We start from the raw sequence: 25,838 nt of genomic DNA, 5'->3' as shown, positions 1-25,838 counted from the left end.
CAACATCATTCAAGCAAAGACTGAAGACCAAGCCCAAGCTTAACTAGAGCTCCTGGAATTGGTCCCAGGTGAGGCTGGTTGGGGCAATTAAAGGCCTATCTGTGCCCTCAGGTGACTGAGAGCCCCGAAAGGCATGAGCTCTCAAATTCCTGCCTCAAAGGATACCTGATACTTACACAACCTTGGTGCAAGCACAATCTGAAGAGACAAGTGTGGCCTCTTAAAGCTCTTTTCTAACTTAAACGATTCTATGATTCTAAAAGTTTAAGGCAAGAAAGGCTTTCTATGGGAATCCACCTCTTGGAGAAGCATTTGCCCAGTTCCAGTCAATTCAACCCACTTTTACTCTGCACATCGTAACACATCCCTGCATCACAAACATGCCTTTCTATTCTTTGGCATTACACCCTCAGAACTGAACTTATTTTCTCCGACTAATCTCATAGCTCTCAACAACTGCAGCCTAAAAGCAACAACCCCTTGTACGCCCAATATGGCTTGATGGCCTCGGAGTTACGGTGTTGCAGTTAAACATAAATGAGGTGGAGTCCCCCAACAAGCCCTCCTTGCTACAGCATGCCTGAGCATGGCTCCGGTGGGCGTTTCACTGTCACTTTTATCGGTTTCACACCCAGCATCCAAGGTCAGACAGGAAGGCTTTCGGGACAGAAGGAGGAAAGCTTCTGGCCATGGTCACTATAGAGCAATTTACATCTACCTAGCTACCTTTTCAAACACTAATGGGTCTTAAAGTAGACTCATAGATGTTTCAAATTTACACTAAAGTTAATATTTAACTTTGCACCAGTCCTCACTTCCTGAAAGGGAGATATGGAAGTATTTCAGATATGGCTTTGCCACTCTTTGGTCTGGAGGGCAGCTATCAGCTTCCCCCAGCAGCCTTCACCCCTGGCCCAGCCACCTCCACCAGAAAGAGCTGTTTCGCACCGCCGCGTTTCGCCGCCTGCTCCAGCCGCACGAGCAGCCCCAGGCCTGCGGTGGCCACTATGGCGAGCAAAGGCTTCTGGCGAGTTAGCAGGCTTTGCCACGCTTGCAGCGGAGAAATCACGGGGAAGGAGGCGGGCGGGAGAGGCCCGGCGCCCTCAACGGCCGCCGGCGAGGAGGGACAGCGCTCCCCGCCGGCTGCTCCCCACCTGCCCGCCGAGGGGAGCGGGGCGGAGGGAAGGGGAGGGCCGCCTACCCCGGGGTGCCGGGCCGGGCGCCGCTCCTCCTCCTCTCCCGCCTCTCAGACGCCAGGTGGAGGCGAAGGGAGCGGGAGCCGGGCGGGGAGGCGAGGGACGGCGCTGCCATCGGAGACCGCAAGTGAGTGAACGAGGGAGCGCGGGGAAGGGCTGTTCGCCATTTTATTTTTTTTTTTAATTTATTTATTTAAGTATTTTCGGTTTGATCCGCGGGGAGCCTCCTCCCCGGGGTGACTCCAGCAGCGGCAGCCCGGCACTTCCTCAAACGCCGGCTCTGCCCGCGGAGCTGCGCCGGCGGGGGCGCAGCCTGGCGCCGCGCTCACCCCTTGCCTCCCAGCAGGCACCTTCGGAGAGGTGCCAGGGCGCTGCCTGGCTGAGAAACGCGCAGGGAAACATCATACCCTGCTTTCCCCCCCTTTACCTTAAAGTGGGTTTTTCCCTGCTTTAGTACGACTAACATCCTGCTGTATTTCCGCACCAAGTTTGAAGTTCAGGGCTAAAATTTGCGGAGAGCTCGATCTGTAGAGTAACTGCTGCTTTTTTATAGCTGTGTTGGCTGAAAGGCTCTGTTAGACATCCTGACTAGAGCCAGCAGTAGCCTGAAGACATGTTCCTGGCCTTTTTGATCTGCCTGTGCCAGGCCGTACAGCTGCACCCCACGTGGAGCCCAGGAGCTGGGGCGCGTTCCCGCAGCAGATCCAGTCTTGACCCGAAGGTTGTAAGACGCGGAGTACGCACAGCCTGCCCCGGCAGTTCGTGTTCGTTCGGGGTTTCATCCACAATAGTTAGTCGTCCTTGGTGCTTAGCTTGCCTCTTTTTTGAGACTAGGCTCCGTTCGTGCTGCGTTCTGGGATAGATTTACTAGTGGTTGTGTTTTCTTTTCTTATCATCGAACTACGACCTCCTGGTTTGAGGAGGAGGTGGGGAAGAGAGCAGCTTTAGGGAGTGATGGAGTGCCAGGATTAGCTGCGCTGAGGCCATGGTTTTCCAAGCCAGCGTGAATGAAAGGAAGAGCTTCACCCACCCCTTGGGCTGCTCATTTTCACCCGTGTCAGCACAAGCAATTGTAGGCAGAATTAGACTGGGAAGCTAAACCAAATTTAAAAAAATAATAATAAAAAAAATCCAGATCGGCTCCCAACTGTTTTCGCTGGCACAAGAGGGCAGATGAGACAGCTGCTTTTCAGCAACAATGCTGGCTTCTGGTGGACTGTAGTGTAGGCAGAAGTATAGTTCCCCTGCCAGATTTCATACCCATGCTCCTGAAATGAAAGCATGTAGTTCTCGTGCTTAGGCCAGCTGTAGATTTACTTATTTTTAATGCTGTTATTGATGCTTAGGAGAGTGACTAGCGGCATTTTGACTTTTCTAAAGCCAGGATTGTTGTTTTGCTCTGAATACAGTGCAACGAGAACTGTCCTCTACACCTCGTACTGTCCTTGTGCTGAAAGCCTCACCTGCCTGGGGGACGGTCCCGGGAGCTGTCTCTTGGGCGCTGTGCCTTCAGGAGAGGCACAGCCCTTCCCCTCCACCAGCTACCCCCTGGCCTAATGCACACCTAAGCCCCTACACCCATGTGGCACACGGCAGCACAAATTCAAAATCCCAGCTCTATCCCTGAGGCGGGAGAGCCTTAGTGTTTTCCAGTGTCCAACATAATGTCTTCATTTACCAAGGCAAAACAAGCAAACTTCTTGGATAAGTAGCAACCTTTGTTGGTTTAGTAACTGTTTGGTGAAAAGGTGTAGGCTGGCACATCCAAGAACATAATTAACAATACTATTTGTTCCTCAGTGTAAATTAACCTCTTGGAGTCATATGATTATGAAGTTGCAGTTTTCTGCGTGAGGGCTGTCTATAAGGCATCACGATTTCAGAATTTCAGGGCGGACTCTGTTCTGGTGAAGCTCCTTGGTAAGGTGACCTTCCCCTAAAAGAATGGGTTTGAGCTGGAAGGATTGTTTCGTTTATATTGTCATTCACGTAGGGGGGGATTAATCTAATCTTTAACAGGTACACTTTCATTGCCTTTACCTTTGGAACCACTTTTCCTTATTAGTAGAATTTGTCATTACTACCACATTTCTATTATCCCTTTGATATCGAATTTTATATCAGTAGTGTTGACACCAGGCGTGGCCTCGGCCCAAAGGAGTTCAAGGAACCAAGTCTACAGCATTAGTATTCTGAGAAGAGATTTTAAAAGAACTTCACTGAAACGATTAGATGACTTTATGTTGGACTCCATAATACAAATACTGCATGAAATGTAATTTGACAAAATATCAAAAGTCTTCCTGTTGAAATTCTTAAACCATAAGACGTTAAGAAACATGAATAACACCTGAAAGTCTGGGTAAGTTTAAGCTGTCACAGGCCAGCTGTTGAGTTGCAAGAGCCTCCTTGCACCTCCGGAAGGGAACCTCAGAATGAACACTGAACTGGGCTCTGCCCTGAAGTAGTAGCTTTTGGCACTAAAACCCCCTTTTATTATCTAATCAGTAATGTAAAGCTTTGTTATTATAAATTCGGTAAATAGGTGATCTTCAATTTTCACCCTGTTTCCAGGCATGCTTTATTTAACCTTTGGCTTAATTTGACGTTAGTGTAACGTAAGCTAGTCTGGTCTTGTCCTGCAGTCAGTCCTAGAGAAGGTCATTCCTTCTCTCACCCCTCCACTGTGACAACGGTTCTTGATCTTTCTGGTTTTGACCTAATTTTTAGGCTAAGGGTTTTAACTGACTAAATACTTCTTTTTACAAAGATCCACAGAAATCTGTTAATATTGTTACATCCCCTCTAGTCGTCTTTGTAAACAAATCCTAGTTATTTTTTATGTGAGAAGCAGTCTGTATATGGCACCTTTAACAGAGTCTCTGTCTGTGGCCTGGGTTCTCAGGTATTGCTGAAAGTCTGCAATAAATGGGAGTCATCCACTTCACTGCCTAAGCTTCAACTGCAAAGGCTTGTTTCTCAGGGATCAGTTTAACAGGACACTGAGTACTCATCTGGTACCTTCTCCCACTGGTTAAACATCTCAAATCCTTCCTGCAGCACCACCTTATACCTACATGATCTTTCTTCAGTAATGAGCAGAGCTCTACTCATGATAACCACAGCTTCTACTTTGAGCATCTTCTCTCGTTTGGCTTGGCGTGGTTACTGTTTACCTGTCCCGGCAGGAGCCTGGTGGGATCTCAGACGATTCACCCTGCTGAGACAGGCTGCACGCCTGCATCTCTGTGCAAGCAGACCATCAGCAGAAACTGCGGTTACGTGCCTGGGTATTGCTGGCAGAGAGCAACTAAAGTTATTTGTCTCCCCTCGCATCTACCCAAATAGGTAAAACTGCTCTCTGGTTTTGGTCCCATGGGACCAAGCTGGCAGAACAGCAAGTGTAAACTTTCATTTGCAGTGAAAATTACAGCTGTAAGCGTACCAGTGAACGAAATTCCTTTGTTCACTGGACAGATTGCCAAAACAGATCCCACCCACAACTGCAGGCTTTACGGTGTCCAGACTGGAAGATTAGCATTGTATAGTGGGGAAACCCAGGTAAAACTGGGCTATCTCTACCCAGCTGGAGACACTTGGGGGGGGGGGGAGAAGCAGAGTAAAACCAGAAAGTCCCACATGACTATCTTGCAAGAGTAATCGCAAGAGCAGAGTCTAGTTCAGAGGTAACAAGATAACACACCTGAAGTTCCAGCCAAGGCCACTGCCAAGTCTTGGCAGCATGGAGGTATTTTGAGACTGTGGAGAGATGCATTTATTTCAGAGAGCAGAGGAAAAATAGCCTTTTTGCTTGTTTGTTTTCTTTTTTGCAGAGCTCACATAGACCTTTCCAAAATGATTTCCTCAAGCGAATATGGGTCTCATTCCTGGGAGCTCTTGGTGACAGTTGATCATCAGTATGAAGAGGTACAAAAGGAATTTTTACTACGGGTCACAGGGGACCTTCATATTGGAGGACTGATGCTGAAATTAGTAGAACAAATCAGTGAGTAAAGACCTGACTAATTTACACAGTGTTATTAAAATAATACATGCAGCTTTCCTTCTACCAAAAGAGGCTCCTGCGTGTTTTGAAACGGCACTGCCTCACTTACTTCTTTGTGACGGTACACCGAGCACGTAGGTGCTGCGGGCGCAGGGTTTTTATGTGGCCAGAACCCCTCCCTGTCTGTGACTAAAGCCCCTATGCTATGACAGTGCAAACAAAACTTTACTCTGTTTTTGTCTTCCACTTGGGTGAATATAGTTGGACTAGACGAACTATTCAACTCCCTTTCCAGACAGACTTTGTAGGTGGCTAGTTTGGTGGGCGATACAGATAGCTGCTACCCTGTTTATCCATCTGTAGCAGTTAAAGAGACGGGATTAGTTGTTACAAAGGCGTTTCAGAAGTTACTGTTTCTTGTGCTAGAGTAGCTTTCTAGCCCAAATCGGAGCCGTGTTATCCATTGCATATGTCCAGTAGGGAACAGCTGTGAAGAGCAGAGACTGGTCGAGTCAAAGTTAGGAGATGAAAGTAAAATACCCTGTGTACAGTCACAACAAGCCAGCACTACAGGCAATAAGAGAACCTAGGTTTCTTTAACTCTAAGCCATCCAATGGAGCTGCCTCCCAAAATAATCATTCGCACTCTGAGGCCGCAGAACAATACAGACAAGATAGTATGGTATTTGATTATTGTATCTATGCCATAGGGTTTTCATATGCAACTCGTTCTTCAAGTATTGTTCTTTTTCCTGGAATTCTTGAATCTAGAAGTCTTCAGTCGCCAACTTCACACAAAAAGGAACCTGTCTGCTAGCTTAGACTCACCAAGCGGGAACACTGTGAGCTTTGCATTTCTATGCATTGCTCTAGAAATACAAGATTTGTGGCAACAAAAAAAAAGTCAAAAAAACCTCCTTGAAACTTTAGTCTTTTTTACATAGCTTGACTTCAGACAAGCAAGAAGGGAAAAACTGGATTATAACAAAACCCTTCAGCAAAATAACGTCAAGAAATTTAAAATCAGCGACTTAATTTCAGAGTTCTTACTGCCAAATGAATGGTTTTGTTTTCAAACACGGGTTTTAAAGGAGAAAAAGGGGAGATGCACGAGATATCCTTTCCAAAAGGCTCCCATTCAATGGAAGGACATTTTTACACGAAAACCCTTTGTGATGGAAAAGCTCTACTTGGAGATAGTGATTTTATCAGGGAATCCTTTTTCCAGCATTAAAGCAGGCAGCATATCTGTAATATATTTCTACCAACTTCTGTGCATATTTACACACGCAATTCAGTTCTCACTGGGTCAGAAAAGTAACTTTTCACAGTATTTTTACAACTAGTACTAATGCGAAAAGCTTTCTATATTAAATAATATTTAGAGCAAACCTGTAACTAAGTGATTTGTGCCAGCAGCTCTCTGGAGGCACAATTTTTTACCAAGAAACTCCAAAATAGGACAGGACTCTACTGTGCTATAGACACGCTGAGGAATAGCCTCTGCCTGGCGGAGCTGGTGAGGAGGAATGAGAAATGACGCAGAAGAATGAAACAACTTGACCAAGATCACCCAGAAACTTTACCTGCTACTACACCTCATTGGCATCTGGGAAGTCATCTAATCTTGGAATTCCCCACAGAACTGAGAGCAGCCGTGCTTTATCTCTTTCCTTAGGCATGTGCTTCTCATGCTGATCTAGTCAAGGTTTTGACACCTTTCAGGTCAGGATAGCTTACTAGTCAAGAGCAATCAGACAAAAGCCACTGTTCTCCCCCTCCAAAACTCTTAATATAAGTCATGAACAAAGTCTTCTATCTGTTCTTGATTCAGCAAGCCTTACTTTATCTGTATGTTTTCAAAGTACAAAATACACCAACATTTTTTACTTAAGTGAAACACAGGCAAGTCCACCTTAGTGAAACAAGACAGTCATCTTTTGGCAGGCCTGTCTTCTCTGAGAAGTTTCTGTAGGCAACCCTTATCAGCCCCTGCTCAGTCACACCAGCCTGCCCTCCTGCACAGACTAATAAAAGATTTAACCGTACCGTATCACATCGTGCCCATACTACCTCCCTTACAAGTTGCTACCTCTCTTACAAGTTTCTGCATCCTGTGCGGTAGAGAAGGTCATCTTATTTGTTAGAGAGCTTGTTAACTCCTTCCTAATTGTCACAGGGCTTATTCCAAAAATAATAAGTCTTTGCCTTGATTATTTAAAGAATGTTGCCACTGTGAACTTGTCGTAAGTGGGCTGCACTCGGGTGAGCATCCTTGTTAGTCTGTGCAGCCACAGAGAAGAGCTGAGAACGGCCCTTAGCTGTGTGTCACCAAGACTTCAAGGGACTCATTGCTGGTTCCTAACACCACAGAGAGGAGCAGTTCAGTGGTGCTTCCCAGGAGATGGTGGAAGAACTTGTGCCCATCCGGGGGCACACAAGGTTTTGTGGGACGATTTTCAGCTTGCACTATCAAGTTGTGAAGTGGGTACCCTTGTTATTAGTCCGTATCCCAGCATAATCCAAGCAGCATTGGACCATGTATAGCACCAGATTCAGGAGATGCACTTTCCCTGTGGATATCTGCAAGATTAAGGCAGTGCCACAGTCAGCACCTAGGTTAACTCTTCAGGGAAAACAAAGTTAGTTCCCAGTGACTGCCACAAGTATTCAGCAAATGGGGTCTAGGTCTCAGGAACTGTAGTCGCCACTTTAATGTAAATAAATTCTCCTGTTTGCAGAGCACTGTTTCCAAACCAAGTTTTTCAGTATATTTGCTCTGTAGTTTATTAATAACCATTTTGTATTTTCCTAGAACTATCACAAGATTGGTCAGACTATGCTCTGTGGTGGGAGCAAAAAAAATGTTGGCTTCTGAAAACCCACTGGACACTCGATAAATGCGGGGTGCAGGCAGATGCTAAGCTGTTATTTACTACGCAGCACAAAATGCTGCGGCTTCGCTTGCCAAACATGAAGACTGTGAGACTGAAAGTCAGCTTCTCTTCCGTGGTATTCAGAGCTGTCAGTGACATCTGCAAAATTCTCAGTAAGTAAAGCTAAATCCCCTCTGGCAGCTAAGTTGGAGCATTTTATTAGATGACTTTGTTTTGATGTGAAGTCCTTACTCACAAAACTGTTTAGCTCAAGGAGAAATTTGATTGAGTTGACCCAAGACCAAAAGACTGATTTTTTTGTTTTAGTATCCAGTGCATGTCAGTGGTTCTCAGTCTTCGTGATAACTGATGCAAACAGTGTTAGAAATGTGTTAGAAGTTTATCCAAAGTTGATGGTTTTGTAGGGATCCTTGTCCTCCTTGAGCGGGACTCAGTCCTGCTTATTCTAAGCCATTGACTAAGAGCTTGATCTTATCAATCTCTGACACCAGCTTTCACCGTAGGCAATTTCACTGGCGTCAACTGATTTATCACCTACTTTCACTAGCATTAATGATATTCAACTTGGCCTATTGGTTATATGTATTTACTTCCAAAGAAGCATGTTTTAAACGTTCAAAACTTTTGTATGCCCAAGCCTCTTCAGGCCAGGGCACACCCAGCTACCCCACACAAGCCCATGAATGTGTTGCAGCACTGAGTCCCCCTGTCTCTGCTCTTCCCAGTAATGGAGCACCTCCAAGCAGAGACGAGGTTTTGGAGCGTGCCAGACCCACGTGCCACTGATCCACAGGGATAAGTCGAGTCTGCAAAGAGTCGTCCAAATCCCTTAGTTTTAGGGATTCTTTAATTCAGATATTCAAAGCTTAGGTCAATAGCACATTCATCTTCAGAAGGTATTTACCACCTCATATTGACCACAATGTAGCTTTCAATTTCATCTCCTAGCACTGGATTGTGAAAGGGATAGTATGTCTTTGTTACATTTAACAGCTCTGATGAAATGATGCCATAATTGTTCAACTGACATTTGGCCGAATTAAATACTTCTACTCACATTTTTCTTCCAGATTGGGTCAGTACAGGAACCCTGTAACTTTTCTCATGAGTGAACACTGTCAAAAATGTCTTTGCTTACCCCAGGATAAAAGTATTTTTCAGAAACAGTGTGTCAGGTTTGCAACTGAGAATACAGGTCTGAATCAGTAGCGCATTAGGGAATAGTGTATAGCCAAGACAGAATCTTGTATGTAAAATATAAAATTCTTACGTGAATAATAGAAGGCATGAACTTCAAGTACAGTGGCTCTGTTTCTGTTCTTGCTTATTCGTAAGTCAGACATTTCATTGATGTTGTTATGCTCAAAGGTGACTGCAGAGCCATTAGGGAGAAAGAGTTTTTCCCTGGTGTTCTAAAATGCAGTTATGCTTGCTACAAAGGCAGGCTTAAGTCCTGTCAAAACTCACTCTCACAGCCCAAAGTCTTTGGCTTTGTTGTTGAATTAGTGGATTTTCCATGGCTACTGCTTTCAACCTGCTAAAAATAAAATTCAGATTGCAACATGGAGCTTCCTCACATGCTATTACCAACCATAGGCTTTTTTTGGATGTAAGCTGCTAAGTTTCAAATGTTTCAACTTGCTTCACTTCCCACATTGCCATTGTAGATATTAGACGGTCAGAAGAACTCTCTTTGTTGAAGCAATCAGAAGATGCACTCAAAAAGAAAAAGAAAAAAGACAAAAACAGCAAAGAGCCAGTTACAGAAGATATTTTAAACCTGTGCGACTCTCCAGTGAGTTCTGGATTATCAGGTAATGAAAAACCAATATGATTTTGTTCTCCTGACTGAAAGTCAAAAAGAGGAAGAAATCCTTTGCTACACAATTAAAACCAGGGAGACCAGTTTAATGCAGGATGGTGCTCAGAGAGCCACAGCTGGCCTGAAATTAGCGGCTTCAAGAAGTTACTGAAATCTCCAGTGTATCAATATTTTTCTGTTGTTTTTTAAATGTTTTCCTTTCCATTGATATGAGAAAGGCTACACCGGAAAACAGCTGATCGGCCGTGGCCCTGCACACAGGATGTGCTGCTGCTCTTTGAAAATGTGAGACCACTCTTAAAAATGTTCAACAATTTTGGCAACCTCCATGGAAAAGGAGAAGTGAAGGCTTGAAAGTATGTGTTTCCTATCTCCGACACAACTGAGATATCTCACAGAACAAGGAAGAGCACTTCTGTCCCTGAGGTCACTTCAGGTGTGACAGGACAAGGCCTGCTGTAAACAGCAAAGATAGGAGAGTGTCTTGAAAGAAAAGAGTTAGTCTTTTATGATGGGAAGTAGTAGACTACCTAAGTCCAAAGGCAGTTTTCCCTGGAATAATACATTACTCTCTTAACTTGCAGGAAGTCCAGGTTTATACAGTAAAACCATGACACCCACTTATGATCCCACCAGTGGGACACCAGCTTCTTCTACAATTACTTGGTTCAGCGACAGTCCCTTGACTGAGCAGAACTGCAGCATCCTCGCCTTCAGTCATCCCATCTGTTCTCCAGAAACACTAGCGGAGATGTACCAGCCTCGGACTTTAGCCGACAAAGCCAAACTCAATGCAGGGTAAGATGCCTCTCCTTGAGATCTTTGTTAGCTGGCTTAACAAGGGTAGCATTAATCCAGCTTTTTAAGTGTAAAGTAGCATTTGAAAACAAACCCCTGATATATGGCTATATTGAGACGTAAAAAGATGCTTTGATCTAGGTTTTGCTTCAGAAATACTTACTCTTTTTAATCTTTTTTCCTTATTCAGCATTCTTGGTTAGGCAATTTTGTTTTAAAGTGATGAATGATGTAATTGTGCAGGCTCTGGACTAAATTCTGTTGTTAGATGAAGGCAAATCCAGTTTAGCACTGTGGGCACAGCTAAAGGACAGTTTGCAGAGCAAACTCTAAAGGCTTTAAACGGACAGTGGAAATACACATGTGGGTAAATTCAGTAAAGCTCTAATGCATTACAAATAGGTGACTTACTGAATTATGCACGAGCAAACATTGCTTGTTGTACACCACAGAAGAATACAGAGCACTAGGGAGTTTAGCGGTGCAAGTGTTTGAGAGGACTGTCTTGCTAGCATTAAAATATGAATTGTCATTTTTAGATCTGTGGAGCATTTAACAGTGACATCGATATTTTCATTGGATTTCACTGGAGAACAGAAGTAGCTAGAATTATAAAACAGCAAATACTGAAATGAAAAGCGAGAGTTCTAAATATTGCAGGCAGGCTTTTGCCCTGGCTGAAATGAACCTCGCATTTCTGGAGATCAAGAAGAAAGAATCTTATTGGCATAGGTCACCCCACAACTAGTTACGACGCAGTTTCTGGCATCTACTCCTGAAGTTTTGAATAGTGCTGGAGAAAAAGATAGGAAGATTGTAGGTATTGTGTTTATACAACGCAAGTTGGAAAGCCACATGAATGTTCCACCTTCTCAAGTTATGTGAATTTTCCCCAGACTGGCAGGAATTAGAGCTGTTTGTTCCCACTTTTGTTTCACAAGTACATTGGAGCTCTGCAGGTGTGATAGTTTTTCCTGTACAGATGAATCTGTGGGTTGTTTTCTTCCACAGCTGGCTAGATTCATCTCGATCACTTATGGAACAAGGCATTCTGGAGGACGATCAACTTCTTTTACGCTTTAAATATTACAGTTTCTTTGATTTGAATCCAAAAGTAAGAGCTTTGTTTTTATTGCTATTCATTGTTTGCCTGCTTTCATGTCAAGGAGCTATAGCACAAGGATACTGAATTTTAGCTAGGATTTGTTACAGGCCCTTCAGAGACCAAATTCTGCTTCTTCCCCTCAGCTGAGGCTGCACTTTTCCCCCCTCGACACTGAATCACCGTTCCTCACCTGAAATAAGATCTTAAGTGTAAAGATGAGATCTGAAGAGCACCAGAACTATCCAGATTTCCAGAGGGGCTGGTTTACTTTCTGCCTCTCTTTAACAAGAAAAATTAAGGGGAAAACTAAACCAACGGTATCCTAAATGATGTAAAGATATAAGCCCTATTTTTGAAAATGGACTTAAAAATGACATTTATGTTCCACTGCCTTTCACTGAATATTCAGCTTTTCTGGGCTGAAGCACTCAGGCACTTAAATCAAATTTGTTTCAATATAACTGAGCCATTAAACACCTTTGGAAAGTTCAGCAAAAGTGTTTTTGGGACAAAAAAAGTTCCATTTGAAAACAAGACTTGGTCTCCAAAAATCACTTAAATGTTTTTCTCAAGTTGCCGCTCGTTTGCCTGTATTTTCACTAGAAGTCAGTCACGGTGGTTGTGTTAAGCCAATGTTTTTAAGGCTTGGATGATATATTTAGTGAAATCAGAGCATGATCATTGACCAATGTAAATCAAGAGTTCAAATGTGAATTTTAGAGGATTTGGCCTTCACATTGTTATTTTCTGTAAATTCTGGAAAACTCTCTCATTTCAGGCATCAGATAAACAGAAGGGCACTTTCTAGTTCAGGTGGCATGGTTTTGGATGAAATGCCATCCCCACTAAAATTCAAGTACGTGTCTCAACGTCAGCAGCCCAAACATTTCCCTTCTTTGCCCCAGGCAGCTGTGGAGCCATAGGATGAAATAACCCAAAACAGCTTCAGGCAACTTAATAGCTCACCACTACTGGGAGAGGTCACGCTCCAAGGTTTACCCTCCCATCACCTACCTTTCACCAGCTCTGGGGCTTGAATATTTCTGTGAGTCACTTCAGCTTATTAACCAAGTAGACGACAAGAAACAAGCACTATCCGAAAAACGGATAGTGAATTAAAGCAGTTCACAGCAGGATCTGACAAATGTCAAGTCAGTGCAAAGATAGAGCCAGAACCGAAAAAGCCAAGAGCAGAAGAGGGGAAGTAAGGAATAAGAGTTTCTGTCTTTTGGCAGTAGCAAGCTGTTGCACATCACGTTCCTATCAGCCGCGTCACATTATTTTCACTCTCATAGTGTGGTTTCACATTTCGGTTAAGCCAGTCCAAGGCCTACCACCACAAAAGGGGATGTCTTAATCTCCCCTTCTGCTTCAGCCAAGGACTTCTCATTAATTTTCTGTTGGGTCAGCAAGCCACTCTGACACTACACACAATCACATGAGCTAGGACAAGAGAAGGATGGCGATATTCAGCAGGGCAGAGGCGGGGGGAGGAAGGAAACCACCTTTGTGGCTTCAGCCCAATGTTAGGTCAGCCGCAGCAGGTCGTGAATCTGTATCTTGATGGTCATTAACAACAACAAGTTGTTCTTTTTCGCTACAGTATGATGCAGTGCGAATAAACCAAATATATGAACAAGCCCGTTGGGCCATCCTGTTAGAAGAAATTGACTGCACAGAGGAAGAAATGCTGATCTTCGCTGCGCTACAGGCACGTACTTGATCCAAGTTGCAAAACCTGTTTCCTCAAGAGGCAGGCACAAGCTAGGACAAGACTAGGCTAGAGCCCAGGCCAACAGCTCTGTTTGGATTGGGGGTCTGCCATTTGAGTGAGCAACAATAAACAGCATCCATCAGCTAAACCAACTAAATTCAGTAGCAGCACACCATTATTCAAACTGACACATACAATTATGGAACCGTTTACTAAAATTATCTAAAGCAAACCGTACCCGGGATGTAACTTTGATACCAGTTTGTTCTGAAGGGGATTACTACGAAGCGTTGCTTCCCATACCAGCTACCACCCTTTCACATATTCTTCCTGAAAACATCTCTAATACATCAATACCTATGTTCACAACAGACCGAAAAAAGCTATAGCACCACATGAAGGTAGCAACACTACGGAGTACATAGAAATTTAACATGGCTTAGTGTGACTTAGTCCCTGACTGTAGGTAACAAGGCACAAATGTTTATTAATAATAAATTCCTTCCTTTTAAATGTAAACGGAGCTGCCAAAAAATTCACAGCCGGCCACTGCGGGACACCACAGAACCTTGCTGCCAAGTTTCCGCCTGGTATGGATGGCACATAGAGCTGACAGTACTAGGGATGGACATGTTAGCATTGAGTCAGCCTCACAGAACAGGATGATTAGACGGTGAAGGAATGCAAACGCTGGCAATTGAAACAGGAACCTGTTATCAGTAATTGCACTGGAGATCACAGTGGACTTACCTGTTTTCTTGTGAAACAGCCCATAGTTCCGTGCCGCAGAACTTTACGCAGTTGTCCAAGCCCCAGAAGACCAAACGGCCTATTTTCATACGCCGTGATTGTGTGTTGCTAATTGATATATTGACTGTTTGATATTTGATGTTTTATTTTAGTATCATGTAAGCAAGTTATCATTATCATCAGAGGCACAAGATTTCACCTCTGAATCAGAAGTAGATGAAGTAGAAGCTGCACTTTCTAATCTGGAAGTGACACTGGAAGGCGGAAACACGAGTAACATTTTGGTACGTCCTTTCGGATCCCAGAATTGCTTTCACTGTGTCAAATGCATTGACTCTGATAAGCCCACCTGGTTCCTGATTTTTTTAACAGAGTTAACAGACGATTACAAAGTGCATTGTACTAAAATTATTCCTAATTATTCCTGATAGGAGGACATCACAGACATCCCGAAACTTGCTGATAATCTCAGGCTAGTTAGGTGAGTTATTAAAACTAATAATAAAACGTACAAACCAAAAACCTTAACCATACAAGAGATGTCTTGATTTTTTCATTCTAATCTAACAGTAGATCCTAAGGTTATAAATCAACAAATACACCAAATAGGTCTAACTAGCCTAACATCATCCTCTTCAAATCTTTCTCTTACTGCTTCTGAGCAAGATTCTCAGCAAATCTTTCTAGCTCTTGGGGTGCTGGGGTAGCTATACTTATGCTTATTAAAAGGCCAGGCTCTTTATATTTCCTAGTGCTCGTCAATCATCATCTCTAAACAAGAGTCTACAATTTTGTTTTCAATCACATTTTACTGGGTTTTGCCAATGAGAAACTAGAAAAAACTTTCAGCTCTCCCCGAGAAGAATTTCTGAAAGCAACCCTGGCGATTTGTTTATTTTTTTAACAAAAGAAACAAACAAATTACCCCTTTCTAACCAAACATGGAGTCTGTTTCTAACATCAAAATGAGTTTCAGGTTGGAGTAGCAGTATGGTAAACCAGACCAGTAATACCTCACCTAAGTAAGTAAACTGAGGGAAGTACAAATCTGTGATCCCACTATAACATCTTGATTTATGGGTTATTCAAAGGACTGCAGTGACCTCAAGTCTGTAATGCCTTTTATCACAAAACAGTCTCGGTGGTTTAGAAAGATAAAGATTTCTGTTGCACAAATACTTACGATTCAGGCTGTTGACAAATCATGTTTGTAGTCAGCAAACTGAAAATTGCACTTGAACACTGTTAACTGGTGTTAACTGTTAAGAATGGTTAATTATTAATTCCCAATTAAGAAATTTTATTTGACATTCAAATTACTAAGGTGGCTTAAGATGAGAGGGAGTTTAAGCCTTTTAAGTTCTGTCAGTTACTCGCCTCTAACAATGCGTTGTTAATTTTTCCCCAGCAGTAGAGCAGTTTGCTTTTAAAAGCATTCAGCGGTTTTCATCATGAAAAATTTCCTATATGCATGATAAATCGCTTACTAAACCTAAGACATTGTAGAAACTAGGTAAGGTGTAAAACATTTCTTTAAAGGAACAACAGCATTTTCTTATCTAATTATTAATTGTAAGCGTAATGGGAAAGCTCTGCCTGTCAGACTGCTGGGTCTGTTCATATAGGGAACTTTTATTCACAGTATGCACCACATTAGCACACTAGTAAATACTACTTCCAGGTGGTGACAATATGGTGGAGAATTACGATTTTTTTTTTCAAAAACAACAACAACAACAACAAAAGCTTTCAAAAAAGTTTTCAGCAACTTTTTTTGGATAGAAAAAAATTTTGTTAGTCTACAAAAATTATAGTCCCTTATTTTTGAAGAATGTCACTGTATTGGAAAATTAGAAGCCAGAACATTTGGCAGTTTTGAAAATCCAAGTTATTTTTTTAATTTAAACATAAAAATCACCATTTCCTAGAAAGGATTCTAAACTAGGATTTCTAGAAGGGCTCTGGAGAAAGCAAGAGTGGGTATAAGTCGTCACTGTTTTCCAGCTAACTGTATACTCTTTGTACCATCATCTTAGATTTACAGGGAAGTACTAATTAGACAGTGAAATTTATTTTTTTCTTCTTTTTTCTTCTTTTTAACTTCATTGTTGACCTTTGTAGCTAGTTGTGAAGTATTTCTCTACTAAAATAGTCCTCATACCTCTGTTTTTCTCTCCTGAAATATGCTGAACCTGGGATTTTATTCCCTCCCCGCCCCGTGACTTTGTTAGTCTCTTCTTAGTAGAATTCGTTATGATTTTTATCTCTTACTGAAGAGAGGTGGGGCGGGCACAATGATTATGTTTGACCATTAGTATCTATCAGTTAATTCTCAATTCCAAAGTAGGTATTTTTAAATTTAATCTATGAAAGAAATCAATTTACATTAGCAAAGTATTGAAATTAAGTAAAATAATTAAAATGAGGGTTATATCCTTCTATATACTTGGGTGAGGAGATGGAATAACACTGCCCTAGTGGAAGAAGATGGTTTGAACTATTACCTTTTCTTGGAGTGCTACAGAACCTCTATAAAATTAGTGAAGGAATAGAATTTTGTTGTGTTAGATAATATTCAGATAAAACCAAAAAGATGGTCTCTACTCCCTTAGAATTTAATGACTACAGGTTAGTTTTATGGGTGCAAATCTTCTAGATAAAGAGCTATGAAAAACTGAAGCTAATTCTAGTGCATGTGAACAAAGTAGTGGGTTACATTAGCATTACTGAGTTCGTGTAAAAAACAGAACTAGTCTTTGTTAGAAGGGAATGGCTTTGATTAGGAATGGAAGAAAAAAAAAAAAAGGAAGAAAAACCACATAGAAGAGAAAGAAAAAAACCCGGGAGAAATCATAGATGGGATTCAGCTAGAATCTGGGGTAAAAAATACATCCATACCTGGGATAACTTGGGGGCGGTGTTTGTTGGTTCCAGGCATTTCCCACCCCCCTCAGTGACACAAGTAGGAGTAACCCAACTGAAGCCACGTGTATGACCTCAAAGCAATTTGAGATCCACAGTAGTATTTGCGAGTGACGTAGCACTTTGTGCATTTCAATATAAACAAATGTGATTTCTTTTTTTCTTTTAGGCCCAGGAAGCTGTCACTCAAAGCTATCAAGCCATATTGGTTTGTCTTTAAAGACACTTCCGTATCTTATTTTAAAAACAAGGAATCTGCACAGGGAGAACCTATTGAGAAACTAAACCTAAAAGGTAAGAATTTTCTTTTCTTGGCAAATGCACACTGGTAGTAGAGGATTCTGGATGCTGCAGTGGACAAGAATGCCATAGGTTGCACCTATATGCTGCTGTGCAGGGACAGCTCCAAGACCTTCCCAGAGCCTTGTTTGTATCACGCATGGGGATTTCCATAGCTACAACCAGCTTTAGGTACTTCTGGAGGAGAAACCCCGGCTGTACACACGGCAAACACCAGCACCATATATAGCCTCCATCTACATCTGCTCCTGCAGGGACATCATTTGTTCAGCGTCAGGGAACCAGTGATGCCCAGGATTCATCCTAGAAGAAACCTTTGAAATAAAAAGAAGATTGACCCCTGTGAACAAATGGCTCTGCATACCAATCTGCATATCCTCAGTAGGTCAGATAAATGCATGGTAAAACTAGCCAGGGTGACTGGAACCTCACCAAGTAGCCCACAGCCTTGGTGTCCCTTGACACAAAGGGGAACTGTAGGCATCCTCGAAGCCAGGTGAATCCAGAAGGCCTGTAATAGCACCATCGACATGAAATACCAGGTCCCCAGAGTTCTCTGGGATCCCTGAACTGGCCAGCCCTGTTGTAGACGTCACCTACGTCCCATTGTCAGTACTAAGTTGCTTCTGAAAATAGAGTCCAGGCTTTCAAGACAATTAGGCTAAAATTTCCAAAAGTGCCCATCTCATCAGCTCCTCTCTATCTGAAGTGTCGAGCATTTCCTAAGATCAGCTCCTCTCTATCTGAAGCGTCGAGCATTTCCTAAGATCAGGCTGAGGTTTTGAGAGCACATGCATCTTTTCTCTTCCACATTGACTAAGATGCTCTTTGAGCTCAGAGCATGCATCACCCTGGCAAGACAGACCAGGCAGTGAATTAGAACAAAAGGCTAGAAGAGGCCTAATCTTCGAACATCTTGGCCCTTGATCTCAAAGAAAAACAACTATTAAGTATTGTTCTTCAGTATTGATCAGTACTTAAAGTTAGCGATGTAGTAATTAAATAAATTCATTTCTTTCTGATTCGCTGTGATCTAGGATGTGAAGTTGTACCAGACGTAAATGTTGCAGCGAAGAAGTTTGGAATCAAATTACTAATTCCTGTTGCTGATGGCATGAATGAAGTATATTTAAGATGCGAAAACGTGAGTAATAAGACAAGGGAAGGTTTGTATTCCAGATTTATTGGCAGATTGCCTAGAAGACCCATTGTCCTGTTCTAGAATTTGTATAGAAAAATAAGGATGCTGCAGAGAGTTTATTATCTACATGTTTAGTAAAATTTAAGAATGATGTGGTGGTCTAACAAATACTTCATGGTTGAGGGGACAAAAGGACAGTAATTCTATGTTATTATCGGTTTCCAAGTAAAGCTGCTGGAAAGAAAAAAAGAACATCCTATCAAAAAAGTAAAAAGAAATTACAGTATTTTGCTTCAGTGCTTTCAGAGGACTGGGGCTTGGGTTTTGTTCTCTTCTTTTTTCTTAATTAGAACTCTCCCCATTCAGATGAGGACAGTGTGATAAGGATCTTAGATTTGTTTTCAATTTCAGTTTCCTTCATTTGTATTGAAATGTATCAATCCAAATTGTGTACAAATGTTCACTAGGTGTAAAATAGTCATGCAATACCATTTCCAAGGGAATCTATTCCAATCCAAGGGATTTCTTTGAAAATTTAAAACCTAACTATTCTGCAAAGGCAGTCCTGTAGGTGGAACGAGCCCAGTCAGGGAAGAACAACAGTACTATGGTAACTACACGTCCACGCAAATGAAGCGGAATAACTCCAGAGTGGTTTTATCGCGCAGTGAAAGATGCGTGAGCAGTAGCCATCTTCATAAATGGTTTGTCCAAAAATATCTAACGATTGCTTTTGTTGCAGGAGAATCAATATGCTCGGTGGATGGCTGCTTGCATTTTAGCCTCAAAAGGCAAAACGATGGCTGACAGCTCTTATCATCCTGAGGTCCACAAGATCCTTTCATTTCTAAAGATGAAGAACTGGACCATGTCTCCCCAGGCTGTCTCTGATCCAGAAAGCATAGATATGAAACCAGAATGCTTCGTCTCACTACGTTTTACCAAAAAATACAAGTCCAAGCAGGTATCCTGAGCATGGTTTGGTGGTTGGGGATGGGTGGTTCCAATGATTGCTTAGGGGTGAGGCTGGATCGAAGCAGCATTTGGAAACCATACAGTAGAATCATCTTGCAATACTCATTTGTCCCTTTGATATTTAGCAAGAGGCCTTTTCTTTAAAATGAACACACGGACAGGTCTCCGGCACTTCTTTCAAGTACTCCTCCTACACCCACACCGCCTCCTAAGTCACTCATCGTGTTCTCCTCCTGCTAACACCATCCCTGAAAGCCTTTTCAGAGTAAGAAAGGAAGGTTTTCAAGGACAGGATGTTACCGTCTACGTCTTAAATAACAGTGTCTTCCTGTCCTCACCTGGGTGCCTCTCCTTCCTCTCCACCTAATCCCTTGTCCACTGCTTTTGCTGCGAAAGAGTTCAGCCTGCCCATCCTCAGGACACAGTCTCCAGAGCAGTATGCTGGAGCTAGCCCCAGTGCAGCACAAACCCAGACACTGAGACCTCCCTGTGTTGCTCTGCCCTTGGAGCTCGGGATCTGTCCCCAATCAGGATCTGCATGAACGGTGACAACCAAGTGTCTGCACATGGCATCAGAGCTAACGCTGTTTGATTTAGTGAAAGCAAGGGTATTTTTGTTCTCCAGTCAACTGAAACCTTTCTCTCGTCCTGTGTTTCCCAGTTGGCTGCTCGTATTCTGGAAGCCCACCAAAATGTATCCCAGATGCTCCTAGTGGAGGCCAAGCTGCATTTTATTCAAGCATGGCAGTCCCTCCCCGAGTTTGGCCTATCCTACTACATTGTAAGGTAATCACACTGTTACAGCGATGTCAAGCTGCCATAACGTGTTCACAGTCAGCGATTTGCAGGAAATTCTTTGACTCCCTGTTCTGGAAACGTTCTCTATTTTTCCCCCCCGTGGACCTTTTTTAATTCTAGTAACTTCCATATTGCTGGGTTTTTTCTATAGCAGTACCACTCAGTAGCTCCATTCCTGGAGCGAGACTCTCCGTTATGTCTGCCTTCATACAGACCTGTTGCATTTTGCCTGAGGTAACATATCACTAGGGTTAAACCCTTATTGACATAAACTCACTAAAATCTAAAAAAAATGCACGTTTTGGTGTTGTCAGGTTTGCAACATATTTGTTCGCTCCAACTCTTGCTCATTGGAATATGATAAAATGCTAATTTCTTTGGCATTTGATTAAGAAAACAGCAAACGATCCCTTTTTTAGGTTAATCGGGAAGAGCAGTCGGCACAAGAAAGGTCCTGCTGTGTTCACAGCAGTTTCCCTGGACACTTACCTTGAATATGGCAGGGTTCTGACCGGCATTCTTTTCTCTTGACAAACCACCAAAAAACTGAAAAGTACTGATACAACCATACTTGGAGGCACCTTCCTTAATTTTCCCTCTTCCAGGGCTGCTTAGGAATCATCTGCGGTATAAATTGAACCAGCTGGGAACCATTCTTTGGCACAGAGGCCAGCTGGCGTAGAACAGCCCACATCTGTATAATTAAACTTTCTGACTTCCCAAAACCCAGTAGCCTCATGCGAACTACCAGATCGTGTTGGTCCCTGGAAGTTCCAGCTCCTGAGCCATACCTGGGAGTCATCGAGAGAGCGCTGCTTGGCTGCAGCCAGAATTCTGCCAGGGACTCTTCTAGCAATTGAACAGAACGCACAAGTTCAGTGCCTGGGAATGTTCCCTGTCACTACTGAATTTACTAACATAGATATAGACGTTTTGCCCCATCTGTCAGCACTAATTCTGTTAAACAAACAAACAAACCCAACACCTAAACTGCATTTTGTCCCGTGACAAAACACCTTGTGGTGAATTTCTACAAACTGACGGGCAGTATCTCAGTGAGGGCGTTAAGTAAGGCACAAATTGTGTGTGGTCCAGGTCACATTCTTTCCCTAAAAGCCAGCTTCATCTAAGGAGAGAAGGTTCAGAAACAGGATCAAAAATATTGACAATATTAACAGCAGAGAGAGATGAGATTTCTTCCACTTTCAGCATGAATGTAGAGGATGGTAGTTTCTTTACCAGAGTAACCTTTTCCTAGCTATTCCTATTACATGCGCATATAATTTCAGTGACTGTAACTAGAAGAACATGCTTCAACGTTAGTGAAATGAAGCAAGGAAAATTATTGTTGACACTTTTCCAGTAAAAGTATAATCAAATTCATGCATTTTGACAGAACAGTATTTTTTAGCAGAAAACGATGAATTGGAAAAATTGCAGCTAGATCTACCTGCCTGATCATTTTCCATCTTATACCATGGTTCACCAGCCTACCTTTTTGCTGTATAACAAATACTGTTCTAAAGAAGGGTCCAAGCTCTCCTCAATCCCGGGCTGTTGTGACTTTTCCCACATTTTTTGCACTTCCAGAGGAAGGCAGATGAAATGTTTCTCTAGACGGAAATCACTGCAAACCAGATCTTCTCAAAGGCTTTGTTTGTTGTTTTGGGGTTTTTTTCAGGTTTAGAGGAAGCAAAAAGGATGATGTGCTTGGGGTGTCCTATAACAGGCTGATACGAATAGATATAGCCACAGGAGATCCTATCACAACATGGAGGTTCTCCAACATGAAGCAGTGGAATGTGAACTGGGAAATACGCCAGGTAAAACTGGAACAGCTCTCTGCATTCAGTCATTGCATTTCAAACACTGGAGGATGCTTTCAGAAACTCTTTTTAAACCTCAGAGTGAAAAGATTTTGAATGTGTTGTGACATGTTACTAAATAATCTGTCTAAATTTTTTCTTAGCGGAGTCTGTAGTCAAAATTCAGAAAGTAAAAGATCTCCAGTTCAAAAGGTTCCTACCAAGCTTATTCTCTATAAGTTGCCCTTGATTTTGATGGGATGAAATACAGAGACTCAAAAGTAAATTCCAACCCATTATGTTTACTACTCTGTCAGTAAAAATCTCATTTTAACTCTCTGGATAGTCTAGCTCATGCATCATCCTCTCAATTGTGGTGATTTAGTCTCTAATACAAGCTGAGGATACAGGAACCCAGTTTGTCTTTCAAATCCCAAACTGAGACTGCAAGGCTGGGGTGCAAGCTCCTCTGTGTCCGTACGCGGTCCTGAGAAAGAAGCTCCGCTGTGTGATTTACACCGGGCTGCTCCTGACCCTGATGAAGGCTGCGCAGTGGGGCCAGCTGTTGCCCAGCAGTCCACTGCAGAGTTTGGGCTTGAAAGCTCGAAGCCAGCTTTGTAAATTGTGCGTTTCTGGGGTAGAACTAGTGTGACCTGATGTAAATTCAAGCAGCGCGGAAACTGTTCCTGCTTATAGAGTTTTCCGCATCCATCTGTAGGAGCCAGGAGAGATCAGATATAATCCCTAGTACTCTCCTGCAGTACTCCCTGTGCCAGAGCCTGTAACACTGGGTAAAACTGTTGGGTTTCCTTTAAATCTCTCCCCAAAAAGGCAGAATCCACAGTTAGCAATTAACCTCAGTTTGCTGGATTTTAGAACTGACAGTAGTTGGAAATCAAAACCTGGACCCGAAAAGCAGATTTAAGGTCAGCACGTAACAACGACAGTAGTAAACATTATTGGTTCAGTGTACAAAGAGTCAGGAGTACCGTTCCTGCTCTTCTCAGTGCTCACTTTATACACCATTAGAAAAACTAGTTAAAAGCACGTTTTTCTTGCCTGCCTAAACAAGCAACAAGATTTTGACCACAAGAGGGCCCTGCCATAACAGAAAATTAAGAAACAAGCAGCCAAACACTCTCGACATCCTGCAGACCCAGAAATCTTTACAGCTCTTGGTTAGCAGAGACAGGTACTGCTTTATCACAGTATTTGTGGTCCAGCTGTGCTCTCACACTTGCTCTTTTTTCCCAGATGCAGCTTATCTCTGTTCCTGATTTTGCCGTATGTATTTTCTTTAGGTTGCAATCGAGTTTGACCAGAATGTATCTATCGCTTTTACATGTCTGAGCGCAGACTGCAAAATCATCCATGAGTATATCGGGGGCTACATCTTCTTGTCAACCCGCTCCAAAGACCAGAATGAAACACTGGACGAAGATCTGTTCCATAAATTAACTGGAGGTCAGGAATGAGGTGAAGTAAATTCTCCTCCCTCTGCCTGCTTCTCCCCACAGCTAAGACCAGAGATTAAACAAAAATCTCTCTGATTATTAATTGCCGACTAATAAATCTTGTACACGTCAATCCATCTTGGAATGTGACTGGACTGTTTACAGTTTCTGTTAAATACTGAAGCCACGGTCACTGGATGCAGTACAGCAACTCCATCATCTACAGCACGAAAATTAAATTGTCTTTGTTTTCCTTTTGTACAGCTAGAAGTTTTTAAATAAACAGTGTCTAGCCACTGGGCGTTCTTTAATCTAGTATTTTTAATTGCAACAATCCGTTTAAGCATCCAGAACAAGTAATTTGAGGATACTATACAGCAAATTTTCTTCTCTGTTACAGCCGTGCAACTCCCACTGTTAAACTGGCCATTGCTAAAAAGGCCAGCATTTAACAGAACGAAAGCTGAATAAATACATATTTTAAAGCTCCAGTAGTTGTCTAACACTTGCACTGGGAACAGAAAACATTCCATCAGTGTTCCAAAGTCCTGCAGACTGAGCTATCACAACCCAAGTAGTGATTACACAAACGTTCAAAAATGCAGCACCGGTGTCTACCTTCACCCACTTAAGTAGTTCCCTGAAAGCCCGAGGAGCTACCAGACAGCTAAACCGAAGCATTAATCTTGGCAAAACTGCATTCAAAACGTTGATCTTTTGAGGAACTTTGTTAATTTCCGGGTTGAAAAAAATGCTTTAGGTACTTTTTAAAATTATTGGCTTGTTAAAAAGCCCTCTGAGAGCAGGCCTTTCCATTTTCTGTCCCTGTTACTCTGTTTCACTCTGACATCTAACTCTAAACTAAACTTGTTCATAAGTTGAGTAAGACGCAGAAATGCCTGCAGAAATTATCTCACGTATGTAATGCAGAATACAAAGAGATTACTCGGTGATACTGTGCCTGAGGAACCAGATCTGTAGCAGCCAGCTCTGCCTGCTGGAAGGAGCCACGCACATCCACCAAGCTGAAAGAAATTTCTGCCCTGCAATGCATAGTGATCAGTAAAGCAAGGAGAGAATGAAGCTAGGATTGTGAAACTGCTGGACAAGCCGAAACTGGTTTCGCATATCTAAATACAATGGACAGGTGGTGTCATATCACCAAGAGATGTTGCAGAAACCACTGCATAATTCCCAACTGGGACTGGATACCCCTCATTTTTCTGTCATGTCCTCTGCCTTTCTCCAGTGGCTGTCAGTAGGCTGCAGTGGAATTGCTCCCAATTTCTGCCAGTTTAAAGAAACTATAGCTTTACATTTTTCAAAAGAAAGCTGATAGAGCCTGCTTCCCAGCCCTCTGTACGTCCCTCTCCTCAGCACTTCTTACACAGGGGCTGAGGGACCACCCAGTTTTCCTTCTGTAGAGGACTGACTTGCCCACTTCTCTCTCGCTTGACACAGGCCAAGTATTTTCCTCAGTGTGAGAATCACCTATAACAGATAGTCCAAGTCCAAACACTTGCAATATTTAAAACCTGCCCAAGGGTGCTGTGGGAGAGCTGAATACACATCTTAGTGCCAGCACTTCTTCCACAGGCAGCCCTCTTCCAGACTCAGCCTCCACTTTGGCTACTGAGCTGCGGTCAGGATCGTGACCGTGCCTGCATTAGAGCCCCTCATTTGGCAATGACAGACTCCCTTACGTCGTTCATCGGGCAGCACAGCCCCGTGCTTGCCACACGACTGTTGCAGGGAAGCCCTTAGTTGCCACCTGTTGTCTAAATGATCTGAACACATGAATGCAGAGATACAGGAACTCTGAACGTAGTTCTCATTAGCAGAGCGTATGGCTCATTTAATGCTAAGCAAACACGCCTACTTGCAGCCAAGTTGCCTGCGCTGGGATTTCAGAGAAACTATCAAATATTTCCGTTTTCTTTCCTGCCCCTCCCTCAGTCTCACTCCATGTGTCACTGCCTTTCTAGTGAAGACTTCCCACCGCTCTGCAAGGAGGAGCTCTGCCAGCTCATCCAGGCTGGCTGTGAGCCCCACCCTTGTCATTTTAGCTTGAAGGGAATGATCCCTTGCTGCTGTCCCGTCTCCGTGTTTCTTTAGATCATCAGCTATCTTTCTCCTCGCTCCACTCACCTTGCAA

General features: G+C 42.9%; 2 protein-coding genes across 3 annotated transcripts in view; one reads left to right on the top strand and one right to left on the bottom strand.

Annotated features, from left to right (window-relative positions):
- Positions 1 to 25,838, bottom strand: part of BMP2 (bone morphogenetic protein 2) — a 346,349-nt gene that overhangs the window by 304,349 nt on the left and 16,162 nt on the right. The window lies entirely within an intron of this gene.
- On the top strand, positions 1,229 to 24,037 carry FERMT1 (FERM domain containing kindlin 1). 2 transcript variants are annotated; one of them, XM_009476157.2, is made up of 15 exons: positions 1,229 to 1,323; positions 5,030 to 5,202; positions 8,018 to 8,251; positions 9,767 to 9,913; positions 10,506 to 10,719; positions 11,731 to 11,833; positions 13,428 to 13,535; positions 14,441 to 14,572; positions 14,720 to 14,769; positions 17,380 to 17,504; positions 18,548 to 18,654; positions 19,394 to 19,615; positions 20,288 to 20,412; positions 22,106 to 22,247; positions 23,531 to 24,037. In XM_009476157.2, exons 2-15 carry the CDS (start codon positions 5,052 to 5,054, stop codon positions 23,702 to 23,704), a joined length of 2,034 nt encoding a protein of 677 aa, XP_009474432.1. In that variant the 5' UTR covers positions 1,229 to 1,323; positions 5,030 to 5,051; the 3' UTR covers positions 23,705 to 24,037. The 2 variants fall into 2 exon arrangements, with proteins under 2 accessions (XP_009474432.1, XP_087632996.1); XM_087776870.1 differs by having other exon boundaries at positions 1,280 to 1,323; positions 5,030 to 5,123; positions 23,531 to 24,036.

This window comes from Nipponia nippon, unplaced genomic scaffold (assembly GCF_047370975.1).
Source record: "Nipponia nippon isolate SJK-2023a ecotype South Korea unplaced genomic scaffold, ASM4737097v1 scaffold_4, whole genome shotgun sequence".
NCBI lineage: Eukaryota > Metazoa > Chordata > Aves > Pelecaniformes > Threskiornithidae > Nipponia > Nipponia nippon.
The sequence above is the reverse complement of the archived record's forward strand: the minus strand, read 5'-3'. Positions and strand labels throughout refer to the sequence as shown.